This window comes from Pinus tabuliformis, chromosome 2_2, assembly GCF_031772625.1.
Source record: "Pinus tabuliformis cultivar Carrire ecotype Pingquan chromosome 2_2, CPIR1, whole genome shotgun sequence".
NCBI classification, from domain to species: Eukaryota; Viridiplantae; Streptophyta; class Pinopsida; order Pinales; family Pinaceae; genus Pinus; species Pinus tabuliformis.
In genome coordinates, this window is record NC_142300.1 from 964871584 (window position 1) to 964898438 (window position 26855).

Consider the following 26855-nt stretch of genomic DNA (forward strand, 5'->3'; position numbering starts at 1 on the left):
TATATTACTATACAAGATAAAAAGGAACGACAATGTACTGCACAAAAGAAAAGGGAATATAATATATATATATATGGTGCAAAAATAAAAAAATATAATGCATGTTATACAAATAGCAAGGGAATACAATACATAATATATAAAGGAATTATATATATATATTAAATTTTATATAAACTAAAAGGAGAATATAAAATCTACAAACTATACAAACTTAAAAGAATCCATAATATATATAAAGTCAAAAGGGAACATAATATAAAGTCAAAAGGAATCATAAAGTAAACAACGAATACAATAAAGGTATAAATGTTTTACATTAAAAGGAATTTGCTGTCAACTGTTAACGCAGGTGGCAGATGCCTGCTTAGACTTCAGCTAGAGTTTATCACCTTATCCCCTCACTGGAGGAACCTCGAACAGGGAGTCACGATTTGGAGGCAGAGCAAGATTCTATATAAGGTGGGGAAGGCAGTTTAGGAAAGGAGTTCATTTTTTTTGAAAGAGAGAATTATGTGAAACAATAAGAGAATTTGGGAAGAGTGGGAGTTTCCAACAGAATTACAGAGATTGAGCTTGATTTTTCTTGGAATTTTGGGCACGGGGGCCAGAAGATTTGTCTTCTGGATCTGGGGACCGTACAGGTAGACCCCAGATAGGCTGGGAGGTAAAGGGTGGTTTGGTAACTACAGCAGCGGGAACAACCACAGTCTAAAACACCTTCAACTGATTCCAAGTATTCTTCTGCAAATTTAAATTTTAAATTTTGATTCCTGTCTGGTTGAAATTTGTAGTCAGGGTTCTACACACAAAGAATATAATGCTTCAAGTAAAACTAAATATTATGCCAAATTCTGATAATAGACCAAGATCTCAATAGTTTGAGGAATACTAGCAGATAGCACAAGAAATGGTTAGTGTCCTTTAAAGCATATAATAGCAATGATAACTTCATCACTGTCAAGAAAAGTCTCAAAATCCTTATTTCAAGCTATAACCAAAAAGAGCTCTAAATAAGTTAACATATTAACTGGGTAACAAATGGCATAAGAAAAATAGTTATGTACTACGATAGTAAATCAGGTAAAGACAACTGGCTGTAATCATGTCCTGAATTGTTGAATGCTTGCAAGTATGCAACAGAAATGGATAAGAACTATTTGTGATATTTAGCAGTAACAGAAAGGCAATGTACTTACGTGGATGTCATATACTCTTCATACCAGAAGTAATCCATCACATATAACTGTAAGGGAAATCAGTAAGTCAAATGGACGAAGCAAGTAATTTTCACACTGCCAGCCATACATGCACTAGCATAGCTAATTGCCCATCAAAGTGATGAAAAATACACAAAGATGATCAATAAGGTTGCAGCCTAATATAAGGGTATATACCAAACAAAATATCTGATAAAGGATCATTGAAAGGTTTAACGAATCCTTCAGTTGGAAGGCCTTTGCTGCAACTGATAGATTTATGACGACCCAACCAATCATCCCAGAACGAATGAGAAGGAATCTGCATGAAAACAATAAACAGGTCTGAGAACGCACATCAAAGCACAGTATACAATAGCAATAGGCTATTCTCTGGCACAATTGGATAGTAAAGAACAATAAACACTCACATTTGGTAAAAGGAAATTAGAATGCATCAAAGTCATAAGTGATGAAAAATATCGTCCACGTAGAAAATAAGTGCAAACACAAATTCAAACATCTGTAAGAGAATTGTGATTATAATGAAAGGTACAATAAAATATCTGCGTTGCATAAATATTTTACAGAGCTCTTAAAACAAAAAGTTCATGATTAGTAACATGCACACAAAATTGCAACTTAAGGTTGACACAACATATTATTATAATGTTAATACCATGTAATATTATTTGGGTTTGCACACTTATTATGATAAAGTCACGATGTAATGTTGAGTACTGATGTATACAGAAAAATATTTACATCAGCCGCAAAAAAGGGAAACAGAAGGGTATATGCAACACAATTTATACCCTACTCTTTGATGCAACTAAAACAGCTATAAAATCAGAATAAGAGGCATGATATAACAATTTGGCATCCTTAATCAGTCATGCTCCTTTAGTGAGCAGTTGCATACCTACCTCATCTCTGCATAACTGACAAAAATGCAGCCAAAGAATTGACTGTGTGTTCAAATACATATTTGCAGTAGAATTTCCAAAGAACAAACAAGGTGGAAACAATCAAACAGTGCCAAATACCAGCAAGGGAATTCCAAATCATAGATCTGGAATCTCCTAACAAAACTTCCCTCCAATGCAAATACCCCTGAAGAATGCCTGCCAACTGAGGTTGAACCTGTTCCCAACAAGACCTCAAAAAAGCACATTCCCACAAAGATGCTTCAACATTCCTACCTTCGGATAAGAGGAGTAAAGGCCATTAGAAAGGCCACTCTTGGCCAAATGAGATTTGGAAGAGAAACCATCATAGATAACAAACCAAGAAAACACATGAAGCTTATAGCAAACCCTTATAGACCAAACACCGTGCAACCCTCAAATCTATCAGCTCACAGCATCTAATGCAACCCACCAACAATAAGAACTAGACCTAGCACATGCCTCTAATGCAGAATAGAATAAAGTCTGTGTTGATCGTATTGAGTAAAAGGACATCAGAAACTCCACTCCAAATTCCACCAAAAGGGGCCTATAATATCAATATTCATCTTGTAAAGATCATCGTGAGGAATGAGCCCAAAGAACTCTGTGAAAATAGACCAATAGATAAGATAAGACAAGATAACATAATTGTATTAGTGTCCAATAAATAGCCACTAAAGTAGGTCAATGGGGCTGTTAGGTACTGTTACCTCAAAATCTAGCAGCCTAGTGCAAAGTGTTGATTTTATTGTAGCTTTGGTCAGTATTCAAATCGGCCCAAAAGAAAGAAATTTATATTTTGAATTTTCGCCTCCAAAAATACAAGTTGGCTCCATATTGTTCAAGTTGGCTAGCCCCAAAGGACACACCTATTTGGGCTCATTAGATTACTATATAACGACAATTTGTCCTCCTCCTCTTGGCACAAATTCGGATCACTCATTTCTCATCTTCGGTTCACATGTGAGAGTCTAGAAGGATAGTTTCCGAGGCAGACCGAAGTGATTTGAGGCAGAACAAAGTTTCTCTAAGGCAGACCAAAATTCTCTGAGGAAAATGCAGGATGTCGAATTTATCACAGTTTGACCAGGTTTCACCGGGGTTTGGTTACTGGTCAGTTTGACTTTATTGGATTGGAAAGTTCAGATTGTATCTCTTGTTAAATTGGACTACTTCTCCAAGAAAAGGTTGTTGGGTTTTTCCCTGCTTAGGGCTTTCCCAAGATAAATTTTGTCTCATGTTTGGCTGTCTCTTCATGATTCTACTGTCATTATTGTGTTTACTGTCAAAGATAAATAATGAAGAAATCATTGGAAGTAATTATCAGTCTAGGAAATCATGAAAAATCAATACAAAGTTTCAGTAGGCAACTTAGGTTTTATGGCAACAAAGAGATCAGCCACCATCGGAATCTCCAAATCACTACTGCAACGACTAATTATATTTCTCCTACTGAATCAAGTTATTTACAGTATTATATGGTAAACATCGAAATAAATACAACTGCAGCCTTCACAGCTTAAATAATATGTGGAAACAAGAACTGAGCAAGAAAGAAATAGCACACACAAGTGACACTGTTGTTTCTGGACAAATCTCCTCGAAAAAACCCAATGTGGGAAAACCGGTGCAGCAGCTGAGGGTTCGTATTATTATGCAGTTATTTTTTAGTACAATTCTTCGAATGCCCAAACTAGCAATCCTATACAGAGATCTAACTGGACAAAAAGATAGTGAGATGATCTCACCGTGTCACTGGGAAATCCGGCACTGATTTGTGCTGGAGATGAGCCTCTGCGTTGTCTCTACGCACTCTCAACGCAGTACTGCATCACAACCACTCAGTTATTGTGTCACTGTTGTTGGGACTACACTGCACCTCCTCTCGATCCTCTGCTCACTAGAAACTTCGGCCCTCTGGCCTCCCGGTCTCACACCCCGGCTCCAGCACTAGATCCCGACTATTCCCCAGCAAAAATACGGACTCCCACTGAAGCTCTGCACTGCCATAGTGTAGCCCTACGTTGCCTCTATGTGGCCAAGCGCTACCTCTCTGGAATACTCTTTGCCCTCTCTGCCTTGCACCCTCTAAATCAGGAAAACTTCCTCCAGAAAATTATCCCTGCCCCTCACTGCAAGAAATCTCCTCGATCACCTTCTCCGGCAACTCCTACGTTGCTCTCTTGAGAAAATCGTTCTCTAATCTCTCACCTGATGTGTTTTCCAAATGCCCATCAAGCCTCTTCTGATAATCATCTCGTTGCTCAATCAACGACCCATATTAAATTCTAATCAATGGCTCAGATCATTTTGACTTTATCCTCGTCTTCTTCTAGAAGTTTCACCCCCAGTTTAATTAATACCCTTTAATTATTTTAATTTCCTAAGTTTAGACTTAGGCATCCATTAAAAATAATTAATTATTTTAATAAAACTGTCTCCAGGTGGAATTTCGCAAAATGATTTCTGGGTATTCTGGAATACATGTGTCCTAGCCTCCCTGCAAATTTTGAGGCTTAGAGCACATCCGATGCTACCAGAAATCAACACTCCCTCTTAGCGAGGAATGTGCTCTAGTAATGCAACCTGCTGAAGCATCACCCTGACTTTGTAACATCTTCCTATGTGTCGCTAATGTTTGACATCACTGCCCACCAACTACTGCACAAATGCTCCATCCGTGTTGTTGCTGACTCTACATGTTGCTGCCAACTACATCTGCACTACAACTCTACTCCAACTATTGTTGTTGCCTTTTGCAGCAACTGAACGGAAAAACATCCAAAATACTAAACCAAATGTGTTCAGTATGATGCATCAGTCGTCCGAGTTTTGACTGTTGCTAGCCTCTGCATTGTCAATGAAGTCTCTACGTTGTTGCTGACTCTGCTCTGTGCCAACTTCACAGCTACCAACACTAGCTCTTCGTTGCTCAGTATCTGACTGCTACTAGCCACTACATCTATCACTTTGGCACCTGACTGCACCACCTGACACTGGTCCATCCTACTATTGTTGACTATGGGTTCCTCCCGTAGCAAGGTCTTGATCCAAGAGGTGGACTCCTCAAGGATCCCACCCATTTGTGGTTCTTTCGAACTACAGTACTAGATCACCCCACCTCTCCCCTGGAGGTATCTGGGCAATCATGGCAAACTCCTCGATCTTTGCGGTAGCAGTGTGCGAATCATGCTTCTCGTCTTTGTCCTTCTTCTTGAGAGGACACTGTGTAGTGTAGTGACCAAATTCACCACACTGAAAACATTTGATCTCTGAGATGTCATTCTTCCGCCTCCACTGCTCCTACTACCCCTTTGATGCAAGGGTTGTATTCTCCCCCTCCTCCTGGGCTTCGCCCCACTGCTTCTGCTACCATCAAATTTGTACTTGACTAAGTCTCGCCTCATCTCTACTTGTTGAAGAGCGGCCCACATCCCTTCCCAATCCGACAATTTCTCTTTGCCCAGGATACTCTGGACAAATACTTGCCATTCTTCTGAGACTGAATTCAGGACCAACCTTGGCATCTCTGTAGGCTGAGGTGATGACCCTACCACTGCCCACTGATCTCGGACTTCCTGCACCTTCGATAGGAACAAATCAATGTGTTCCCCCTTCTGCATCCTCGCAAATCTCATTTTCTCCTCCAAGTACATCTTTTGCTGCTCGGAAGATCCTTGATACAATGTAGCCAAGGCATCCCACATCTCTTTAGCCATCCCTTTGCCAGCAATGTGACATACAACGTGATCCCTCACTCTATCGAGGATCAACCGCTTGGCCTTCGCCATCTCAGCCTTGTACTTCTTGAGCAGATTTGCATCGATAGGATCAGCTACCACACTATCGACAAAGGCTTTGTGATTATGCTCATCCAGAAGGCAGAAGATCCTAGCCTTCCAGATCACATTGTTGGATGCTCCATCCAACCGATCTTGATCTCTCAACCCATTAGCTACCATCTTTGCCAACAAAATGTCGAACTGCCTCCTCTCCTTTGCGTTGTTGTTAGGCTGGCCTACGCACTCCCTGCTGGAGTTAGTAGATCTACTCCTCTCTACTACTGCTCAACTGATCCAGGTGGATGTTGATGGCCACCCGCCTATCCCACTTGGACCCCCACAACTGTTTCTTTCAGTTTTTCAGTTTCTTTATTTGTAGCACTATTTACTATTTTTGGTAGTTTTTCGGGTCTTGAACTTCCGAAGCCATTTTGAGGCCCTAAACGATGTTTTTGGGAAAAATGAAACCTCGGATAGATCTTTCTAGTGAGGTATTGTGCTTGTCAAACGGAGATCATATGCCAAAGTTACGACCCCGAGTAGTTGATTTTACACAAATGGGACCCATAGTTTGGCGCTTCATCTCCTAGGGTTAGGTTTTTGGATGTTTAGGGTTTTCCATTGTTTCTCAACAATAAATAGGCCTTCGAGCCTCATTGTAACACAGTTCAGAGGCATATAGTCACCACATCTCTCCTCAGAGATAAGCTACCATCGTCTGAGCTAGTCTTAGTTCCATTCTGTTTGTAAGCATTTTCAGTATTTTACATTAATGAAATGAAGTATTATTTCTGCTACATCTCTGTATTTATGTTCATTTCTATACTTTATTGCGTTCCTGTTTAAGTTGGATCAGTGGTATCATAGGGGTCTACTCTTTCTCTGTTTTTCTTTGCATGTCCCCAACGAGGTCGAGATATGAGTTAGGGCTCAATCTGGTGGAACCTTTACAAGATCAGCCTCGCAAATCTTGACGACCTCCCATGGCGGATGAAAAGAAAGACAAGGGGGCAGGAGATCTTATCAAAATCTTGCTCAAAGAAGCCCTCGAGTGATAAAGGAATGTGATGATGGAAAACTTTGCCCAAATCCCTCAGCGGCTACCCAGGGGCGACGCATCTAATAGCTACTCTAGAAATGCCACACCCTTTAAGGTACAAGTTAACTTTGAAATCTCCATATTCAAGGGTCACATAGATGCAGATGTCGTAGATAAATGGTTAAATCTGCTAGAAGGGTATTTTTTTGTTCATGATTTTTCTAGCCGAGAAAAGATTACTTTCGCTCTTCTCAAAGCAGCCCCCCACATCAAGGACTGATGGGAAACCTACTGCGAGCAGAAGGATGAAAGTACGAACTCACTATTTTCAGCCGCTACCACTTGGAATTCATTCCGGGACGCCATCAAGGAGCAGTACTACCCTATCGGGAGCTATGAGGACAAATACATAAAGTGGACCACGCTGCGGCAGGGAAGGGACCAAGATGTGCCGGAGTTTACCAACATTTTTCATACCCTTCGCACAAAGTCGGGTATCAAAGATTCTGAGCAGCATTTGGTATTCAAACACCACAGGTACATCCAGGACGAGATGGAGTTCTTGGACATCTCATCACTCGGCACGGCGTACCGATATGCTGTCAAGATCGAGCAGAAGTTTAAATAGAAGAAGCGAGACTTTGGATCCGCGAATCCGAAGCAAGGGAAAGGCTTCCCCAAACCGCAGAACCAGGGACAAAGCCAAGACAATGTGACCCAAGACAACCTGTCAAAGCCGCAAGAAAAGAACAACACCACGAAGTCGAAGAAAGACACAGGAAAGTGGTGTGAGTTCCATAAGAGCCCCACTCATAACACAAGTGAGTGTCAGACCAAGCAGTCGCTGGTGGCCAAGTTGAAAGCTTCGGAAGTAGATGCATGTTCCAACCTTGAGTCAGAACCTGACAAGAGGAATGACAAAGGAAAGCAGATCATTGATGCAAAGCCTACCGCCACTGTTGCCACCACCAAGATCCAGAGGAATGAACCCGAAGATCCAGAGGAGGGGGAGCATCTTTTCCACTCACATTGAAGGGTTTGCCACTACAATTCATTGTCAACAGTGGCAGCCAAAAGAACCTCATTTCAGCAGAGGTCGTGAAGCATCTAGGCCTACTGACCATACCACACCCACAAACGTATAGCATCGGGTGGCTTCACCAAGGATGAGATCTCTGAGTCCGCCAGCAATATCGCCTTCCCTACAGCATCAAGCTCTCCAGAGATGAGGTATTGTGTGATGTTGCGCCTCTTGACGTTTGTGATGTATTATTAGGACAACCATACTTATGGAAGCGACATGTTGTGTATGAGTCAAGGCCTCGCACTGTTATTATTTCTTTGGGTAATACATTATACAGGATATCGGAGGTAGCCCCACCTACCACCACTTCTTTGATCTCTGATAAGAAAGGCAGTGAGATCATCTCCCAGACTAGGAAATTTATATTCTTTCTGGTTCGCTCTCAAAGTAAGGGGAAGATCGTAGCCACATCCATGGCCCCCAGGAAGGGTTCCTCCACGCATCAAAAGCAAGTGGATACGGTCATGAAAGAATACAAGAACATCTTCTCCTCACCCACAGGGGTACCGTTGCACTGTCAGGGGTCAAGAATTCCTTCGATCTGACTCACGGAGCACCTCTACCCAACGGGCCGATATATCGCCGCTACATTCTGGAAAATGCCAAGTACAAGCAGTGACATGATCAACATCAAGTACCACACAAGTTTCAGGTGGGCAGCAAAATCTGGTTGCATCTACAGAAAGAACGACTTACAAGAGCCCATCGGAAGCTCAGACCACTCCGATATGGTCCTTACACCATTACCAAGGTTGTGGGAAACAATGCTTTGGAGCATAGCATCCCCCCATTCCTTGGCTTGCACTAAGTGTTCAATGTGGACCGCAGAAGTTTCCCCATCTGATGGAAGCACTCAAGGCAATGGGGATCATTGCTTCCTAAGGGGGCAGGAATGATCCAGGTGGATGTTGGTGGCCACCCGCCTATCCCACTTGGACCCCCACAACTGTTCCTTTCAGTTTTTTGGGTTTCCTTATTTGTAACACAATTTACTATTGGCAGTTTTTTGGGTCCTGAACTTTCGGAGCGTTTTGAGACCCTAAATGATGTTTTTGGGAAAAATGGGACTTGGTCATGCAAAAGTTGTAGTCCTCGGATAGATCTTTCTAACGAGGTATTGTGCGCGTCAAACAGAGATCGTATGCCAAAGTTACGACCCTAGGTAGTTGATTTTACACAAACGGGGTCCATAGTTTGGCGTTTCATCTCCTTGGGTTGGGTTTTTGGATGTTTAGGGTTTTCCATTGTTTCTCAACAATAAACAGGCCATCGAGCCTCATTGTAACACAGTTTAGAGGCAGGTAGCCACCACATCTCTCCTCAAAGATAAGCTTACCATCACCCGAGCTACTCTCAGTTCCATTCTATTTGTAAGCATATTTTAGTATTTTACATTAAAGAAATGAAGTATTATTTTTCCTACATAAATCCGGATCATCAGCAATTGAGAAATTGAATTCCCTCGCTAGGAATTCTCTGAGGAAGAAATTCCCTCAAAAAGTGTTTCCTTCCTTCTTCTGATGTTTTTCTGCCCCAGCAACTGCTGCAGAAAACTGCGTCTCACCTGAAGACTGCTCTGCGCTGAAGCTTTTGCTGCGCTGCTCCCTCTGCCGCTGACAAATCTCAATCTGGAAATCTTACCTCTCTGTCAACTCACTCAGAGAGAGATCTTCCTTGAGAATCTTGTCCTCCTGGCCTGGACTGCGTAATCCCTCTGGGGATTTGATCTGTTTCCTACGCAGCACTTCGATCTCCCTCCTCTTCAATGCTTGGCTCTTTCGGTCTGCTCTCTTGCTTTACTTGCGCTCTGATACCATGTGAAAATTCGGAATCCCCAAATCACTACTACAGCAACTGATTATATCTCTCCTACTGAATCAAGTTATTTACAGTATTATATGATAAACATCGAAATAAATACAACTGTAGTCTTCACAACTTAAACAATATGCGGAAACAAGAACTGAGCAAGAAAGAAATAGCACACATAAGTGACACCGTTGTTTTTGGACAAATGTCCATAGAAAAATCCAATGTGGAAAAATCGATGCTACAGCTGAGGATTTGTATTATTATGCAGTAATGTCGAGTACAATTCTTCGGATGCCCAAACTGGCAATCTGCAGGAGGGCCGAAAATCTGGGAGTTATAGTCGTTGGGTTGAGGTTGTTTGACTTGAAGAGACTATTGAAGTTTGGAAAATCATTCTGGAAGGCTAACTTGGTGGAGTGAGGAAGGTCTTTTGGTCTGGTCTAAGGTCTTAGTTTGTCTCAATTAGATTTGAATCTACTAGTGGAAGAGTTTGACAGGGATTTTCCCCTTCTTAGGGGTTTTGGCCTTGGTTGAGTGCCTACTTCTGGTGTCATTGATCTTCATGTTTTGATTTGATAATTGCTTGATGAGAAGAACATAAAGAAAGCTAATAAGAATATAAGAATATCACAAATAATTGTCAACACAAGAAGATATTTTGCCTTTCTGGTTTTCTAACATGGTAGAAGAGCTAAGGTGAAAGATAAGAAGGAAAAAGGCAGCTTGAAGATTTATTAAAAGGGTCAAGTAAAAACTGTTCAAGGAAAATTATAAGGAGAAGGATCATATAAGAAGAAGGCATATTATCTAGTAAGGGATAGACCTCGTCCTAGCAAAACATTATCTATGGCAACTTCAATGAAGACAAAAAATAAGCTAGAAGGAGCCTCCAACTATAGAGCATGGAAGAAGAGGATAGACCTCATCCTAGCAAAACATAAAGTATTGGATTTCGTTCAAGGAAAAGTTAAGGAAGCGCAAATGATGCAAGAAAGGAAAAATACCAGGAAACAAAGATCATGGCTATGAATCTAATTGTAGAGAGAGTAAAGGACAACCTAATCCCCTATATATCCAATATAAGATGCTACAAAAGGAATGTATGAGGCTCTCTCCAAATTATTCACTATCAAGAACATTGGACAAGTTGTTAGTCTCAAGAATGAACTAAGGACAATAAAAATGACCAAGGATGACATTGTATCTTCCTACTTTGTAAAAATCTCCCGAATAAGAGATGAGCTCCAAGCCATTGATGAGATCATTCCAGACAAAGAACTTGTGATTGTTGCACTACTAGGTCTACCTAAATCATGGAGCTCCTTTGCATCAAGCATTAGCAATTGGAAAGAAACTCCATCATTTGAAGAAATGTGGAATGCATGCAGTCAAGAAGAAGCTCGCATCTCTTTAACAAGCAACAAGAAGGAAGAAGAAAAGGACAACACTTCAAATGCCTACTTTGTTCATCACAAGAAGAAAGGAGGATTCAAGAAGTTTAAGGGACCAAAGAAGAAGATTGATCTATCTAAGGTGGAAAGTTATAACTGTCATAAGATGGGTAACTACAAAAACCAATGTCCTAAAAATTCAAGGAACAAGAAGAGAGAAAGAGAACATGCAACAGTTGTTGATGAAGCTCCACCTAAGAAGAACAAGGCTGAAGAATCCGAAGTCAAAAACTTATTCTCTTGAGTCTTTTGGATACCATCCCTTATATATCCTCTACTTATATCATAGATTATTGTTTTAGGTTTTCTTTTCATAGATTTAATACGTATTGTTCAAAATTCATGAATTATTTTGATAATTTGAAGGTATCCCTCAGAAATCTTTAAGTGATGTAAATTAAGAGGGACCCTCCACCATTTTACCAAAGATAAGTATCATATACTTGGTTTTCCCCTTTCATCTTTAGATTTCCTCCATACTTATAGATATGTTTGTATTACATACTCGTAATCCTTTCTTTATAGTTTCCTTGGTAGGAAAGCTTCCAGAAATATATAAGGATTATGACTAGTTTAAAAGGGAAACATCAAAGGAAAAGACTTGAATCATGAAAGAAGCTATCTTGCAGAGGAAGCCCTTCAAAGAAGATGATACCCTACAAAGTGTTGAGAAATCTAGGGCAAACAGTTAGGGTATTTATTTAATTTGAATTATCTTTCATCCATGACATTTTCTTGTGATTTATATTAGGACATTATCATCATTATTTAGATATGTTCTTCATCAAGACAAATGCCAATAAAAGGATCACAATGCAAACACAAGAACACCAGATGTAGGCTACTGGCCAAGGGCAAAACCTCTCCTAGAGAGGATGTTAAAATTGGCAACTAGGGCCAAACTCCATGTGGGTCATCTTATTTATGGCAACTAATATTTTTCGTGGATTCCTCTCATCGAGAGGTGTAGGATTGATCTAAAGATCATCTGATTCCGATAAGTATTCATGGAGATATGAATTTATTTGTGTTATGGGACAATTCGTCAAGGTCGGCCAACAACCAAATTGTCCCCACTTATGATCAACGTTTTAGTATAAATAAAGGTGCCTTGAAAGTCATTTACACACACACTCGTGTGATCTCTCCTCTCCACTCGTTTGGGTTTTGGTGGAAGGAGACATCACCAAGAATCTACGCTGCCCTAATGTAAAGAACCTCTACACTAAAGGAGATACCCTAACCCTTAACGTTGTCATGGTGAAGAAGGCCTTAACGTAGTGGAGAAGGCTTCTATAACGTTGGTTTAGAAGAGACCCTGAGCTGCCCTAAACGCAGGTCTAGAAGAGAACTACAATGCTGATCTATGAGGCCCTAAGTCAGCTATCACAATGTGCCCTAGCCACAGACTTATGACAAGATCTATGGTGCATAAAGAGCTTTGTTTTGGCCGCAAAAGAGAGGAGCCTAGCGAAGGTGAAGGAAGGCATAGTTTATGCCTCTTTCTAGACTGTTTGGGAGCCGAGTTACTACAGGCAAGAGGCCAAGGTCATGGTGGGAAATTCTGGGCAAAAATAAAAGAAACCTCACAAGTAAACAGGTTGAGTTTCCTTGGGTAATTACAGGTAGGAAGGGAGGCTTGTTTTGGAGGCTGAGATGAGTATTAGGCCCTCCAAAACAAGGCCGCATATTCCTGTAGCAGCAGCGAAGGAAAGGGAGCCTTGTTGAGGGTTTCTGAAGTGTTCTTCTAGGCAGAATGATGCCCTAGACAGGGCCGAGCAAGTGTAGTAGGCAGCCGCATTGAAGAAGGACAAACCTAGGTGGTTTGTGGAGCAACTTGTGCATGGAATGATGGGTATTCTCTCTGGTTGGTTGGTTAACTGTGGAGTATGTTTAGGGTTGCATAAGTGCCCTAACCAGGTCAGCAGCAAACAACAGCATGCAAACATAAATGACAATTGTATTTTGTTTAGGAGGGTTGTTAGATAGGACTGTCTTGATGCTCCAATCAGTCCATGATGAAGGTTTCCCTAAAATTTGTTAGAATGCCATTCAATGCAGCAAATAGAGATCCTAACAGTGAATTGATGTAGTGCATGATGATAAGGTGCAACAGTATGATGTGTGCAACATGGTAATGAGGTCCAGCATGATCATTGGGTGTAGCACAGTGAGGTGCAGCACATGGAGTCACCTTGGATTAGTGGAAGCAGTATGCCTTCAACTCAGCTCAGATCAGCTACCTCACTTGCTATAATCTTAAAGAAGATCTCTGCTCTTATTTTGATAAGTCAAGATACTGACTTCTAATGTATATGTACTATCTCTCTCTCTACTAAACTATAGAAGAACATATAAGAAGAATTGATTAAGGGTTTCCCCACATTGGGGTTTGTCCCTGGCTAGCGCCACATTTTGTGTCCTCTTGTCTTGGCTTGTCTTCTGTGATTTATTATTATGTTCTATCTGCATTTTACTATCATGTTAAATGTGATTGCTAATCTGGAATTGATATTGAGTTAATGTGAAAAATTGAAGTAAATTGCTCTCGGCATATAACATACCTAAAATTAACATCAAAGGGAAACATACTTATAGATATGTTTGTATTACATACTCGTAATCCTTTCATTATAGTTTCCTTGGTAGGAAAGCTTGCAAAAATATATAAGGATTATGACTAGTTTAAAAGGGAAACATCAAAGGAAAAGGCATGAATCATGAAAGAAGCTATGTTGCAGAGGAAGCCCTTCAAAAAAGATGATACCCTACAAAGTGTTGAGAAATCTAGGGCAAACAGTTAGGGTATTTATTTAATTTGAAGTATCTTTCATCCATGACATTTTCTTGTGATTTATATTAGGGAATTATCATCATTATTTAGGTATGTTCTTTATCAAGACAAATGCCAATAAGAAGATCACAATGCAAACACAAGAACACCAGATGTAGGTTGCTAGCCAGGGCCAAAACCTCTCCTAGAGAGGAAAACCCACAAATATCTCTTCTTATAGAATTTGTTCAATGAAGACTTCCAAGACCATGACCCAAGACCAAAACCCCAAGTGATGAGCCAGCCAAATCCCAAAGAATATCTCTGCACAACAAGACTGAGGAAACCCTAGTTCCTTCAAAAACTCGCACGTGTGAACAAACAAATACAAAATTTGCTTCCTTTCCTCCTTCGCTGGCTTCCACAGAAATTCACTCCTCTTCCTCACTCGATCAGATCTCCTCTAATTCTCTCATTGGATCAAATATATATTACTTCATGGATGCATGTACAAATGAGGAAAGCAAATTCCTTTATACAAGCTTTGCTTGAGGATGAATTCAGCCACCTTGAGCAGACTTGAAGAGGGTTGGCCGACCCATCACTTGGAGGCTTCTAGACAATACAATTTACATTTATTATTTTTCTTTCTTGTTACATGAGCCCTCCAAGGGCTAGTACATCATGACCTTGACCTTTTGACTTGTCAACAAGACCCCTAGAGCACTCAATGGGTGCTTTGACCTAGGACCACAACATGATGGGCAAGAAACCCATTTCCATAATAATAATTTTAATTTACTAATAATTTTTCTTTTCTTTTTCTTTTGAAAAGTACAATTTATGAAGACCGACACTAGATACATTTCAACTATTGGAATCATGATGTCGTTACACCATAACCCGCAGGTGTTAGTAAATGGATGCATCGCCAGAGTTAATGGATCCACGAGAGGCGGTTAAGCCATGTCGCGAAACACATGAGGAGCGTTGGATTATCCAACGCCCAACAATCTCTCACCCAGCGCAAGTCGGGTGTGATTTGAACTCGAGACCTTCAGCTTTGATCCCACTTGTTGGAATCAGATTGTCATTACACCAAAACCCGCAAGTGTTAGTAAACAGACATATCGCCAGAGTTAACGAATCCACAAGAGCCGATTAAGCCCTGTCGCGAAACACACGGGGAGTGTTGGATTATCCAATGCCCAACATAAACACTACCTCTTAACTAGGTAGGTATTCATAAATGACCACAGGTGCAAGGACAGTACTTTCATTGAATCATTCTCATAAGAAAATTCGAATTGATAAGTCATCTTAAGCATCAACATTAGGATCAATATACAACTAGCATTTTCAACATAGCAAGGCCTTGACTAACAAGCTCTATCTCTCCATAGATCAGAGCACAATGTTGGGAGGTTTTACGTGGGACACCACACTACCTCTTAAGGCACATGCCCCATCCCGATGTTCTCAAGGTATGTCTTTGTAGGACCATTCCTATCTTGGATTTCCACATCCCCAACGAATTTCCTCTTCAACTACTCTTAACTATTGCATGGTTTGTCAGATCCTCAAAGAGTGTCAATCACCAGACTACTTCCTATCTTGGATTCCACATCCTCAAGGAGTATCTTTCTTAGATGCTAACCCAATCCTCCAGATGCCATTCTCTCCTCATGGCCTTCACTAAGACTTACAGTTGTTAGTCTTGGTCTAGTGCATGACACATGAAGTAGATAACCATATCCGTCACTCCCTCTCAACCAAGGAGGAGCTCCCTCTCAACTAGAGAGAAGTGTCCATCATCAGCTACTATGATAGTGTCCATCAGTTGTTAACTTTGATAGATGGATAAAGCCATCTCATCACTTAATTGTAGATAGAATGGTTAGAGTGCTCTATCTCATGAATTCCATGATGCCCAATAGGGTCTTTTATATATGACAATGACTCTTTGACTCCTAGACTTTATGACAAAGCCCTAGAAGCACTCAATGGGTGCTTGACCTATAAATAAAATGACCTTGAGCATGAAACCCATGCTACAAAATAACAATAATAAATTTTCTTTTTATCTTTACATCAAATACAAAAATCAAGAGTACAAAATACAATATGAAGACCAAATGTAGTTACATATTTCAACACAAGGGACCGAAGGTGGAGCAGGAAGAAGAAAATGTAGCCCTTGCAGGAAAGAAAAAGGCAACGAAAGGTCCCAGCCAAGGACAAAACTCAAAAGGAGGAGAGAAGAAGAAAAAGGACATGTCAAAGGTCAAGTGTTTCAGATGTGGTCAGTTTGGTCACTACATCACCCAATGTCCAAAGAGGAAGGACGAGAAGGGGCAGCAGACAACAGCGTCGGCAGAAATCGATGAGTTGACCTCTAGATTGGAGGAATTCGCATTGATAGTAGAGATACCTCCAAATGGAGGTGGAGCGTGATGCTTCAGATAACCAGTGTACGCAGGGTCCATGGGTGAGAAGCAAGAAGTCTAGATTAGATCTAGTTGTTGTTTACATGGATCAATATATTGTACAGGAGCCCACAGTATTTCAATAGCAAGTGATCAAAGTCAGCTAATTGCAGTCAAATACTTGGACGACAGACGCAGAACTTGGAGTAGTCAAATGCTTGAGAGGCAATTGCAAAGTCAATTAGATGTAATCACGTACTCAAGAGGCAGTTGTATATCCAAGCACAATCAGAAGTTTGAGAGATAGTTGCAAATGGCACAGTTGATCAAGGAGATCGAGTTTCCAGTTACAGTTACAAGAAAATTTGTGTAGGGGGGGGGGGGGGGGGGGGGTAGTGTGAATTTCCCAGTTGCAGGTGCAGTTCCAGCCTGAGCAAGATTCCATGAGGGAGTTTCCATCCAGGAGAGATTTCCCAATTCTGTTTCAAAGGGAGATCAAGTGAGATCAGACTCACTATTGCAGTAGCAACAGCAATGTGAGGTGGATCAACATCTGAGAAGTACCATGATGGACAATGTTTTCTAGGTTGACTTCTTCATAGTGATTTCTAATGACAGGGAGTCAAATCAGTGTGAAGATGTGAAGAAACGAGGTATAACAAATGTCAGACATCAGCAACATGTTACACATTAGCAGCGTGAGATAGTCCTGCTATAGATTGTTCGTCAAGAGAGATGAGTATTAGAGTATAGTTGAAAACACCTTCCTCGCTAACAGGGAGTGTTAGTTTATGGATTTGGAGTAGCATTGGAGAGATGTTCTAGTCTCTAAGGTGTCAGAGAGGCTAAGGAACACGAGATCTCCAAAACCCAGCAAATGTTTCAAGAAAAAACACTTAGAAACCTCTCAATTAAATTAATTGATCAATAATTAAAAAGTTCCTAAGTCTTGTTGAAATATGTAACTAGGTTCGGTCTTCATAATGACATATGTAATCATGATTTTATGTATTAGATGTAATAAGAAGAATAAATTTATTATTGTTGTTCTTGAGGCATGGGTTTCATGCTCAAGGAAATTAATTTTTAGGTCAACCTCCCATTGTGAGCTTCAAGGGCTTGTCATTGAGTCTACAAATCAAAAAAGTTATTGGCATGTATGAGAATCCCTTCTTGGGCATGTTACATATTGTAAAAAACAATTATTTTAGTCAAAACAGAGTCAAATGACCCTCCAAGACCAAGTCAAAATGCAAGCTTCAAGTCAGCCCATCTAGAAGGTAAAGTTGGCCCAAGGACAGTTACAAGTCGGCCCACAAGCAGTGACATGAAGACTATAAATAGAGAGCTCGACCTCATTGTTAAGGCATCTATTACACACAAGAAACTTGTCCAAGAGCACAGAAGGCAACGAAGAAAGGAAAGAATAAAGTGAAGAAGAAAAAGCATCTTTTGAGACTTTTTGGGTATAAACTCTCACACGTGTGGGCTGAAGCTAGGGCATCCACTGCAGAATACACATCAAATTACAGTCATGCCCAAGAGCAGAATTATGGTACCAATATAGTCTAAAGTGAAGGCCGAAGTCTTGAAGAGAAGGAGCCTTGTCAAGTGAAGGATGAAAAGGGCTTAAATTGCCCTATTTACTTCACATGTGTGAATATTGCAGGAAGCTATAGGAGGCTGAGAATTTCAGGCAGAGAAGCAGTCTTTTGTTACAGGGCTGAAGTCAAAGAAGAAGGAGAAGTTGCATCAATTACAACTTGAAGTTGACTTTGTTGACTTAACAAGAACAGGGCAGAATTTGACTTGGTCTTGGAGGAGTTTTTGGTCAAGGGTCTAGGTCTTGGAATTCTTCAATTGAAGGTCTATAAGAAGAGAAGAATTCTTGTGGGTTTTCCTCTCAATTGGAGAGGTTTTGGGCCTGGCTGATTGCCTAAATCTTATGTCCTTTGTCTTATTGTTCTTTATGGTTTGGGAGTTGTTTGATGAAGAAAAACACTAATAATAATCAAGTACAAGAAGAGGCTAATTAAGAAAAGTAAAAATGCATCACAAACAGTTATCATAGCAAGAGAAATCAACATATGTCGCTGCCCACTGATTTCTCAAAATGGTTTCAGAGGTAAGGTGACACGTCAAGGAAGGGCACAGCTTAAAGAAGGACACTCAAGGACTGAAGCACAAAAAGATCATCTGGGAAACATCAAGAACGAATTCATAAGAGGGTTTGATCAAATTCTGGATTCTAAAAAATAGTGAAGAAATTACAATGAATATATCTCTATCCTGAAAGGGACAGAACTCTCTCCAAGGATAAGAAAAGTTTTGGGCTATTAGCACTCATAAAGTGAGTAGACATCCGAACTATGTGCATAAAGGAATAGTTTTTGAAGAACACTATATCACTGTCTCAAGAGGCCGAAGGCCTAATTTAAATATTCAAAGCAAGATGAGTCCTTTGGCAAGAAAAGCGAACCTCTGGGCCTTGACATAGAGGACTGTTTACATCACCTCAAGAAGCAGAAACCACAGAACCAAATTTCTGGGCATCCTCAGTAAAGGATCAAACTCCTCAAGAAGATCAAGAATCTCATTAAAGATAAGTCGTATTCCTATCACTGATTGCATATCCCAAATTTATGGAGAAACAAATCTCTGTGGCACTAAGAAGTACAGGCACCAACCATACATTCGTACTTGTTCTCTGTAGCACGATCAATCATTCAAAAGGGATGATAATCATCTATACTTTGTTAGTAAAGCAGTCAAACTAAGGAACTACAGGCAGAAAATAAGTGCAACGAGAAGAATTCCCATTATGAAGTTTTGTTGCACAGAAGTCCTGTGGCTACTTCTGTGGCCATCAAGGTAGTAGAAAGGAGCTACAATCATTCCATGTCTTAAAGGAACTCGTGGAGAAGCAGGTCCCATCAGAAGAGCAGTAAAAGAAAGTCTGAAAGATAGAAAAAAGGACAACAAAGATACCTTTGTGAAGGAACCATGGCATCACAGGTAGGTATCCATGAGGTATGTATGATATTTTTATTATTTTTAAGGGTCCATCATAAGATGTTGTAGGGTTGAAGTTATGACTCTAGGGTTTGTATTTTGAACTATAGATGGCTCATAAGAAACCCTAGTATTTAGAAACCCTAATCTCAAGGTACTTATTCCCTATGATTTGACTTCTAGGGTTTGTTAGGATTCTAGGGCATGGGATAAACCCTAGTGTGATGTAATATGATCTAGGGTTTGAACTTAAGAAACCCTAGGATGACCTCTTGATTGCATAGAAACCCTAGAAAGATAACTTGACATCATGTTTTGGTATTGTATTCTTTGCTTAGGGTACTTGTTAATTAATACTACAGGTACTCGAAGTAAAGATGGATGGAGCATGATGGAAGGAGGGAACAATACAGACCCTTAGATCCTAAAACATTATTCATGATATAGAACTATGGATAGCAAGGAGAAGTAGAAGATGGAAGACCTCTGCCATGGTTAAAGAATTACAGTCAGTTAAGTATGATAGGATGCATCATATTAAGGATGGCATCATAATAGCATACGATTGAAGCAAAAGCTCATGTCATCAATAAAATAAGCTTGAAAGATAGTCTAAGTAAAAGTCTACACACTTGTAGCAGTCATCATAGGAGAAAGGGGCTCTTGGAAACCCCATTGGAAGCATAATGTAGTACTTATGGGTACTAGAAAGTCATCTAGTGTAAAGCTCATCATACATCATTAGAAAGGAACATTTACTGGATGAGGATAATCAAGATCCTCTGTTGGAATCTATGAAAATTCCTACACTGAAGGAACCCCTACTGCAGCAAATTTGAATCTACTTCACCTACTTGATTTTTAAATTATATTCATCAAGTTATTCTTTTGAATACTGAAGCAAATTACTTCTGCAGCCTACACTAATTAAATATTTGATCTCATGAAACAGAAAACAGAGCAAAGAACAAGATACATAGGACACACTTATTTTTGGACACAATAGTCCCCGAAAAAACCCAATGCAGGAAAACCGGTGCAGCAGTTCTGAGGGTTTATTATTATGCAGGAGAAGTATTTGAATACAAATCTAGGATGCTCAGCTAGCAATCCTTTACAGAGAAAATACTGGCGAAAAACTAAGTGAGTTTTACCTCACTTCACCCAGCAGAATTTCGATTGATCCGGCACAAGACTGGCTAACCCCGGCTATTTCTACGTTGGCCCTGTGTCGGCTCTGCATTAGCCCTGGGCCAACTCTTCTCCCCTCTGCATCAGCTATCCCAGCTGTTCCGGTAGTTCCAACTATTCTCGGCAATTCTGGATTCTGCGTGACAGGCAACTTTTTAGCTCTACGTCAAGACTGCATGGGCCCAGACTGGCCCAACGCTAGCCTTTCCTAGCTATTGCGATGCTTCTCTGCAAGCTCTCTCCGTCGTTCTGTCAGTATTCTCTGGAAAGTTCTTTCGATTCTCTCTGCCCCTCAACTGCAAGATCTCCCCAATCGATTTTCCTCTTGAAAACTTCTCACTTAAATCGATTTCCTCAATCTCTCTGTGTGTGTTTCCAACTGAACCCCAAGCCTCCATTTTATACTTTTCCTGTTGAGTTTTCAATTGCCGAGATTAAGTTTCTAATCAACGACTAAGATTAAAACATGACTCAATCCGCATTCTAGATCATTCTCACCCATATTTTGATTAATACCCATTAATATTTTAATTTCCCTAAGTTTAGACATAGGAACTCCATTAAAAATATTAATTATTTTAATAAAATACAATTCGGGTGGAATTTCACGAAACGATTTATGGGTTATTTAGAACTCATGCACCTTAGCCTCTCCACCAATTTTCCAGTCTAGAGCACTTCCGATGCTACCAAAAACTAACATAATCTTCATTAGAAGGTTCACCTCTTGGAAGAAGCAGTGCCTCACTAAGAATTCCACCTTGGATGGGATTGATTGTTTGGAAGAATGATAGTATGATGACAAAAGGTATTCAACATGTCAAGATGATTTAAGGACTCTCAATCAAGAAAAAGAAGTTGTTGAAGGAAGCCTAGATGACCAAAAAGAAGGAAAGAGGTATGTATGCATGTATTAAATTAAGTAATGTCGTAATATAGTTGCAGATAGCATGGGTAAGTTCTCTACCCCATGGGCATGGTCAAAATAAAGGGATCTCTTTCTTTCGAAGAATGCATGAACGCATGGTTCACACATTGACCAGATGAAATCAACATAATATGCCCTCATATGAAATATGAGTTGGTTGACAAAGATGAAGGAACTGGATGGAAGTTCCTAGGAAGCAATATGTAACAACAGAAAGAAGAGATCGTAAAAGGTGCAACTATGGAAAAGGAATCAACATCCGATCAATAGAAATATTGGCCATGATATCTCCATGGAGAAGAAGACCATGATAAGGTCTGTAAAGAAAGGACACCCTTGACAGATGAAGTTTTGGAGATGTGTCTACGAATGTGCAGGATGTTGCAAGAAAGCAAGATGTCATGATGAAAGGCCATCACAAAAGGTAACTTTGATTTGATATTGATTTTTTATTTTTGAACAACATCTAGATAGGTTGATACAGGACTACCAAAAGAGAGTTGTAGGTGTCATCTACAACTAGCACTCATGTGGTTGGATGGAAGATCCTGAAGGAAACATGGCGTGGAAAAGGTAGTTGTATGAAGGAAAGCTAGAGGTTGACTAGAAGATCACTTTCAAGACAAGGGGAAGGATGACATGACTGACTTGAGGAAAGTGATGGATGGACGATGCACTACAAGATGAAGGCTCCATAATAATGAAGATGATATTCATGACATCGAATGGAAGAGCTCAAAAAGTATCCAATGGTCCCATGATCTCTACTAAAGAGGAAAGTTGTTGTTGGAAACAAGTCCCTGGTTAAGAGGGAGCTTGGACAAGTCCCTGGATAAGAGGGAACTTGAGTACATTCCTTTTGTAGGAATGGGTACATTCCTTTTGTAGGAATGGGTACATTCCTTTAATGGAATGGGTATATCCTCCCTCGTCGAGAGGGAGAGATAGACACATAATTCTTGTCTTCACCTTGGAAGAAAGAATGGAGGATTAGGTAAACATCTGGCATTCGATATTTGAGGATGTGGTAGGGCATCCAAGATAAGAGAAGTCGTAGAGGACCGATATTCTCTGAGTATTGGGAATCCAAGATAAGAATAGTCCTCGAAGGACATACCTTGTCAACACCCAGGTGGGGTATGTTCCTTGAGAGACAATGATGATGGTGTCTATAAATCATTGGTCTCGCCAGAATTGTGCTCGGATCTTGTGGAGATACAGATGTTATTCAAGGCCTTGCTATGTGACAATGTTGGATGATATGAAGCTAATCGGATGGGTTACCAATCCGACTCTTCTTATGAGAATTCTTCAGAATGAGAATGTCCAAGTACCTTGTATGGATTATGAATACCTCCATAGTTAAGAGGGAGTGTTGAAATATACCTGAAAATGGATGAAGTGTTCACCAAAAATGTTGGGCTCTTCGAACAATACACAGAGGATTCCAGAAGTTCTCATCAACAATATGTAACTAGGTTCGGTCTTCATAATCTGTAATCATGATTTTATATATTTGATATAATAAGAAAAATAAATTTATTATTGTTGTTCTTGAGGCATGGGTTTCATGCTCAAAGAAATTTATTTTTAGGTCAAGCTTCCCATTGTGAGTTTCTAGGGCTTGTCATTTGAGTTTACAAGTCATGAAAGTTATTTTCATGTATGAGAAACCCTTCTTGGGCATGTTACATATTGTAATGAAAATTTATTTTAGTCAAAATAGAGTCAAATGACCCTCCAAGACCAAGTCAAAATGCAAGCTTCAAGTCGGCCCATCTAGAAGGTAAAGTCGGCCCAAGGATAGTTACAAGTTGGCCAACAAGCAGTGACATGAAGACTATAAATAGAGAGAGCTCGACCTTATTGTTAAGGCATCTATTACAAACAAGAAACTCATCCAAGAGCACAGAAGGCAACAAAGAAAGGAAAGAATAAAGTGAGGAAGAAGAAGCATCTTTTCAAACTATTTTTGGGTCTAAACTCTCACATGTGCGGGTTGAAGCTAGGGCATCCACTGCAGAATACACATCAAATTACAGTGATGCCCAAGAGTAGAATTATGGTACCAATATAGCCTAAAGTGAAGGCCAAAGTCTTGAAGAGAAGGAGCCTTGTCAAGCGAAGGAGGAAAAGGGCTTAAATTGTGCTATTTACTTCACACGTGCAAAGGTTGCAGGAAGCTAAAAGAGGTCAAGAATTTCAGGGAGAGAAGCAGTCTTATGCTACAGGGTTGAAGCAAAGAAGAAGGAGAAGTTCCAGTAGTTCCAACTTGAGGTTGACTGTGTTGACTTAACAAGAAAGGGCAGAATTTGACTTGGTCTTGGAGGAGTTTTTGGTCAAGGGTCTAGGTCTTGGAATTTGTTAATTGAAGATCTATAAGAAGAGAAGAATTATTGTGGGGTTTCCTCTCAATTGGAGGGGTTTTGGCCCTCGCTGATCGCCTATATCTTGTGTCATTTGCCTTATTGTTCTTTATGGCTTGGTAGTTGTTTGATGAAGAAAAACACTAATAATAATCAAGTACAAGAAGAGGCTAATTAAGAAAAGTAAAAATACATCACAAATAGTTATCATAGCAAGAGAAATCAACATATGTTGTTGCCCCCTGAGTTCTCAACAAGTCTAACTTAGGATAATTGATTAATTCATTAATTAATGGGTATTAATTGAGGAAATTGATTTATCTCTGGAGACTTCTATTTAATGCAGTCAAATTGATCTCAGTCATCGATCATGATTAGATCTTGGTCGTTGATGCTCTAGTGAGAGATTATAAGAGAAAGTCGATGGGGTTGAAGATAGACAGATTACAGGTTGTGAGCAAGACATATTGAGCTACCCAATTCGTAGTTCAGTGAGGGTGCACTTCAAGCCAGGTAAAGAGCATTAGAGAGGGGGGCAGCAGATATTTGGGAAGAGCAGGATTTTGGAGAGTTTTCTAGTGATAATCCAGTGTCTGAGAGATAGGAGAAGGGAGGCCAAATTATCTGTAGAGAAGGCTGTAGCAGCCAGTGTGAATAGAAAAAACCCCCAATGCTAGTTACCAGAAGAGGGTTTGTTCAATTGTCGGAGGCCATATCCAATTCCAAAAGGTAGAGCAAATTCATTCCATAGGCAAAGGGAGGCAAGACGGCTCATCCAAAGTTAGATTCCAAGCTATACAAATTTCCATTCAATCAACAATGCGCATTTCAAGAGGCCATTTCAATAAGTGTGTGTGCAAGAAGTGTGAGCAGGCCAAGGGAGGCCAAGTTGATTGTAGTAGGAGACATTTTATCTCCAAATATTTTTCCGATGTATTTTTGGAGGATTTCCAGTTGGGCATCCAATTGTAAAATTCTCAAATTGCTACAGAATAAAATAAACCCTCATTTGTTGAACTGGTTTTCCCTTGAGGGTTTTTTCGAGGAAGTTTAGTCCAAAAATATTGGTGTCATTTTTATTGTGTGTGTGCATCTATTTCTCAATTCCTGATTTATAATCCCGCGGCTTTTTTATTGTCAAAAATGCATCAGTGATTTATTCATTATTTGTTGTAAACAAATAAACTAGTAATAAGTTAGAAGAATAAACTCTAGTTCTTGCATTCGTGGAAATTCCACAGCAAGCAGAACCCTTACTTGCCTACTCCAATCAACAAAATACTCATGATATATGACACTAGGATGTAACATGAGGTAAGAAGCCCCTTGCTTCCAATAAAACAAAGTGCAACAATTACCTAGGAATGAAATAACGATCACACCCATCTCTAACAAGTGGCAAGCCTTTTAGCAAGCTAATGCTTCCCTATGTATATCCCAATGGAAGAGGGGAAAGGGATTTATTAGTTTGTCATAGGATTCTTTGTGGAATTTTGGTGGATTGGATTGCATGCCCATAAAGGGTTAGTGCTCGCATGATTGGGGGTGAGCTTGCCACAAAGATACATATTGGTTGTTTTTACCATTCCCATTGGAGATGATCACTAACAAGAGACACAAAGGGATAGGTCTGTTACCATAGTTGTGCATGAAATTGTGAAATTGAGAGTAATTCTCTTCATGACTTTATTTATGCAATTGTGTATTAATATTAGATCTTTGATCCTATTATTGCTTTAAAGAATGTATGTTTGGAAGACTAGAACTAAAAATTGCATCAGATTAGATGAGCTTATAGTATTTCTTGTGTTAAAATGTAATAAGAGCCCATTAGGCTTAAGATGAAAAGTTGCATTGTGGATTGAGACAGTGGAGTACCTGAATCTTTAGAAGTAGGTTTCATTTATGTTACACAAGATTTCATCAAAGACTGACATTTTCAAGAAAGATGTAGGATCTCTCAACAAGTCAAAGCCAAAGAAGAAATGTTAGCACTCTTCTATTTCATGAGGGGTAACCCATCAATTCAAGCCTTCACTATGTGATGTAAATTTCTTCCTTTATTCTTTGTTGGCCAATAGCAAAATATTAGATGCATTTTCGCTGTGAATATATGTAATGATCATTTATGTTTAAGAGAAACTAATCATAGGTTATTATATCGAAAAAACCAATATGGTGTACCATGTTCTTATGTCCATAATCTTAATGTTTGAGTTAATACATCAATCTTTTAGCTACAACAACAATATTATGACCTACGAAGAAAATTTCAAGACAAGTGCAATTACCACAAACTAAAACAAGTACATGAAGGGTAGACACATATCCCCTAAACTACTTTTACACAACCTTATTTCTAATGCAAATAAAGAAAATAAAACCCTCAAAAAAAATTCTACCCATTTTGAATGTTTAAATGGAAATAACATACTTGAGGTCAATGCCCAAGAATTGTGGATTTAATTGTATCCCAAACCACCTGTAAATACATCACAAAGATCCCAAGTTGGTTAACAAAATCATCATAAGAAGAAGACAAAATGCAAATCAAACAGAGTGTGTAAGTATAGGAGAAAATTTTTGCTTCAACTAACATGGTGACCACTATGTTACTTGAAAGCTTCATCCCCATATCAACCAAGACCATAGAAAACAACAAAAAATAAAAAATGGATAGAGATCTACTTTTCCTTTGTTCTGATGTACAACATAAAAACCATCGGAATTTGAAGATATTCAATAGAAAAAGTCCAATGTCAAGTGTAAGAGCAGAAAAATCCATGTCTCCATTGGTGATGAATTCAATATTCAATAAATCAAATAAGATGTCTTAATGGAA

The 26855-nt window shown here is 39.7% G+C and overlaps 1 protein-coding gene across 1 annotated transcript in view; it reads right to left on the minus strand.

Annotated features, from left to right (window-relative positions):
• The window catches only part of LOC149196437 (delta(14)-sterol reductase-like), a 74509-nt gene extending 47861 nt beyond the window's left edge, over positions 1-26648 (minus strand). Inside the window, exons 1-4 of the mRNA XM_089408284.1 lie at positions 26611-26648; positions 26448-26495; positions 1398-1521; positions 1200-1246 (exon numbers count right to left, since the gene is read on the minus strand). Of these exons, the coding sequence (XP_089264410.1) occupies positions 1200-1246; positions 1398-1521; positions 26448-26495; positions 26611-26648 (257 nt within the window). The remainder of the gene's footprint in view (positions 1-1199; positions 1247-1397; positions 1522-26447; positions 26496-26610) is intronic.
• Between the last annotated feature and the right edge of the window lie 207 nt (positions 26649-26855).